General features: G+C 39.0%; 1 protein-coding gene across 3 annotated transcripts; it reads left to right on the forward strand.

The window, feature by feature from the left end:
* Window positions 103–3,463, forward strand: LOC107645735. Of its 3 annotated transcripts, none has more exons than XM_016349821.2 (3): window positions 105–295; window positions 966–1,081; window positions 1,333–3,463. In XM_016349821.2, the coding sequence occupies exon 3, from the start codon at window positions 1,435–1,437 to the stop codon at window positions 3,274–3,276; it is 1,842 nt and encodes a 613-aa protein (XP_016205307.1). In that variant the 5' UTR covers window positions 105–295; window positions 966–1,081; window positions 1,333–1,434; the 3' UTR covers window positions 3,277–3,463. The 3 variants fall into 3 exon arrangements, with proteins under 3 accessions (XP_020959813.1, XP_016205307.1, XP_020959812.1); XM_021104153.1 differs by lacking the exon at window positions 105–295 and adding an exon at window positions 326–700; XM_021104154.1 differs by lacking the exon at window positions 966–1,081 and having other exon boundaries at window positions 103–295.

Consider the following 3,926-nt stretch of genomic DNA (forward strand, 5'->3'; position numbering starts at 1 on the left):
CTCTTTCTATTTCTATTTCTATATCCAAATTTTTTAGCCGTAATTTTTGTCTTAGATTTTTAGTGTAATACATTTTAAAATTAATTGTGCGTATCATGGAAACATTAAAAAAAGGGGGAAAAAGAGTTGTGTGGTATAGTCCATAATCTCCTCAAATTGCAGAACCGAAAGCTGAAACAAAACAAAATAACAAACAAAAGACGGAGAAGGAGATACAGCAGCATCAGCAGCAGCTCACCACTCACACAATACCGTTATCATAATCAAATCAATTATAACAGTAATAATCATTAAGGTGCTTTTTCTAATTTTATTTCTCTCTTCTTCTTTCCGTCTTTTTACTTTTTTTTTTTGGAGAATTAAATTATACATGTTCTCAATGGAAGCCCGTTCTTCACCGCTTTTGTTTGTTCTCTTCCGCATCATACCCTCGATTAGTTCCACATACAAACTTCTAGAAGTTTCGATTTTGTTTGTCCAAAATGGAATTGTTTTTTGTTGAATCTTTAGGTAGCCTGTTCATTCGCTCGTAGAATTGTTTTGTCAATGGAAAATCCCGCCTCGTACTTCACGAAATTCCAGACAATAGACACCAAAACTGAGGTATCCAGATTTGTAATTGTCGGATCCGCAGTGAGTGTTAGCGGTTGTTGTGCTCAAACCCCTATCTTGATGCAGTTTTTGTGACCTAGGTATTTAGGTGAGTAATGTAGGGCACTGTAACCGTGATTGGAAACTTGAATCACTCATATATGTTCTCAATGGATTATGTTATACATCGGTTTTATGCTGCTTCCCTGGCAGTTGATCCTGTTTCCGTGCTAATTTTCTCTCTTGAAAATCAGTTTTTTTTTGTTTATTTGTTTGTTTGTTTGTTTTTTTTTTTTTTTTGTTAAATAAAGAATGAATGAATGAAGCAGTTCTATGCAAGTGATAACAAATTATTTTGCATTAATTGTGTAAAGGGCCAATCAACCATATCAGCAGTTTAGGCAAGGCCATGTTCAGAGAATGTCTATTCAGTATTCACAATGTTCATGCTGCACAAGAAATAAGTCATTCACAGCCCTCCCCCGTTTATGTAAGTGCATTGTTTATAGATTTATTTTTCAAGTCTGATGGTGGGTCAGGATATTTTCTACAATTTCCTTCCCTCTCCACTGTTGTCCTCTTTCCCGTTTTGAATATTTGTTATAAGTTTATTGGTTACTTAATTTACTGCATTTTATGTTCTTTATTCATAGGACATTTCCATATTCTCTTTTTTCCTTGATTGTCTTCTGTTTTGAGCTACTTATAGAATTTAATCATGTCTCCTCCATCGAATTGCAGTGTCTGTAACCAGCAGAAAGTTTAATTATGGTGATATTTTTCGGTGTCTATCCATGGAAGCCCCTAGTAATTCATAAGTATGATGGAAACCCTTAGATTCAGATGACACAGCTCCTTCCTTGTTTTGGTGGACATATGGCTACTCATTCTTTAGCATTAACTAATGCTTCTCAGACTGTAGCAGAACAACCGTTAATCATTAGGCAAGAACAACCATTAGTCATTGGGCAAGAGTTTCCAGATGTAGAAACTTGCCGAAGAACATTGAAAGATATTGCCATAGCTATGCATTTTGACCTTCGGATAGTTAAGTCAGATCGCAGTCGATTTATAGCAAAATGCTCCAAAGAAGGGTGTCCATGGCGTGTTCATGTTGCAAAATGTCCTGGGGTTTCTACTTTTACTATTAGAACCCTACATGGAGACCATACTTGTGAGGGAGTTCGCAACCTTCATCATCAGCAGGCATCAGTAGGTTGGGTTGCAAGATCTGTAGAAGCGCGCATACGAGACAATCCACAATACAAGCCAAGGGAAATACTGCAAGATATCCGTGATCAGCATGGAGTTGCTGTTTCTTACATGCAAGCTTGGCGTGGGAAGGAGCGGAGCATGGCTGCACTTCATGGAACATTTGAAGAAGGTTATCGTCTTCTCCCTGCATACTGTGAGCAAATAAGGAAAACCAACCCTGGTAGCATTGCATCTGTTGTTGCCACTGGACAAGAAAACTGTTTTCAGCGCCTGTTTATTTCTTACCGTGCATCAATTTATGGGTTTATAAATGCTTGTAGGCCACTTTTAGAGCTTGACAGAGCACATCTTAAAGGGAAGTTCTTGGGTTCATTGCTTTGTGCTGCTGCTGTTGATGCTGATGATGCATTGTTTCCCTTGGCCATTGCTATTGTTGATACTGAAAGTGATGAAAACTGGATGTGGTTCATGTCGGAATTGCGAAAGCTTCTTGGAGTAAACACTGATAACATGCCTAGACTGACAATATTATCTGAAAGGCAAAGAGGCATTGTGGAGGCTGTAGAAACACATTTTCCCACTGCTTCCCATGGTTTCTGTCTACGCTATGTTAGCGAAAATTTTCGCGATACATTCAAAAATACAAAGTTGGTGAATATCTTCTGGAATGCTGTCTATGCCCTTACAGCTGCTGAATTTGAAAGCAAGATTAGTGAGATGATAGAAATCTCGCAGGATGTTATACCTTGGTTTCAACACTTTCCTCCCCATCTTTGGGCTGTGGCATACTTTGAGGGTGTTCGATATGGCCATTTTACTCTTGGGGTAACTGAATTGCTGTACAACTGGGCCCTTGAGTGTCATGAGCTTCCTATAGTGCAGATGATGGAACACATCCGGCAGCAGATGGTGTCTTGGTTTAATGATCGGCAAGATACGGGCATGAGGTATACATCAATCCTTGTACCCTCTGCTGAGAAGCGGATTATGGAAGCAATTGCTGATGCTCATTGCTATCAAGTACTCCGGGCAAATGAAGTGGAGTTTGAGATTGTCTCAACTGAGAGGACCAACATTGTGGATATAAGAAGCCGTGAGTGTTCTTGTCGTCGATGGCAGCTTTACGGTTTACCTTGTGCCCATGCTGCTGCTGCCCTTATATCTTGTGGACACAATGCCCATATGTTTGCCGAACCATGCTTCACTGTACAAAGTTACAGAATGACCTATTCACAGACAATAAATCCCATTCCAGATAAGAGTGAATGGAGAGAACTTGGGGAAGGAGCAGAAGGTGGAGGTGCAAGGGTTGATATTATGATTCGCCCACCAAAGACTCGCCGACCACCTGGAAGGCCAAAAAAGAAGGTTCTACGAGTGGAGAACTTTAAGCGACCCAAAAGGGTAGTTCAATGTGGTCGCTGCCATATGTTAGGACACTCTCAAAAGAAGTGCACAATGCCCATTTGACAAAAGTACTTTACATGTCAAAATATCTCGATTCAGCAACATTAGAGCAAGTAGAATGAATGTTGTGTTGGTATTGTAATTTAAACTAAATGTATGCTGAACCAGTCAGTGGCGAATAAGGTTAATTAATTTTTGGCTTAATCCACATTTCGGTTGTTGGGCCGTTTGCATGATCTGTTGTCTGTTACGGGGATTGTAACATAATTTCACGATTTCAAGCTGAAGCAAAATGAATTGGTTCATCATCCTTACTCAAAATGCTGCTGTCTTAACCATTACAGTTCGGCTTGCTCAAACCTAATTAGCGATCCGAGGAATGAGAGGCATAGCAGTACGTGCAGCATCATGTTCTGATAAGAATTAAAAATGTATGGCAAAGGGATCACATGTCTCAGTATCATGTTCTAATTCATGTTTTACTAATAAGAATTAAAAAATGTATTTATTTAAATTTAATTTATTATTAATTTGTTTTTTTTCTTTTAACAAATGTCCAATTTTTATTGGTGGACTACCCACATAACCGATAAATATTACGTCATTTGGGTCATCAATCTTGGCGGGGTTAACAACCCCACTATAGTGAATTTAACCAAGAATCCACCTTGGTTGGCTAAGCCAAGGATGCACCTTTTACTCTAAAAGAGCCA

The sequence above is a fragment of the Arachis ipaensis genome, chromosome B06 (assembly GCF_000816755.2).
Source record: "Arachis ipaensis cultivar K30076 chromosome B06, Araip1.1, whole genome shotgun sequence".
NCBI lineage: Eukaryota > Viridiplantae > Streptophyta > Magnoliopsida > Fabales > Fabaceae > Arachis > Arachis ipaensis.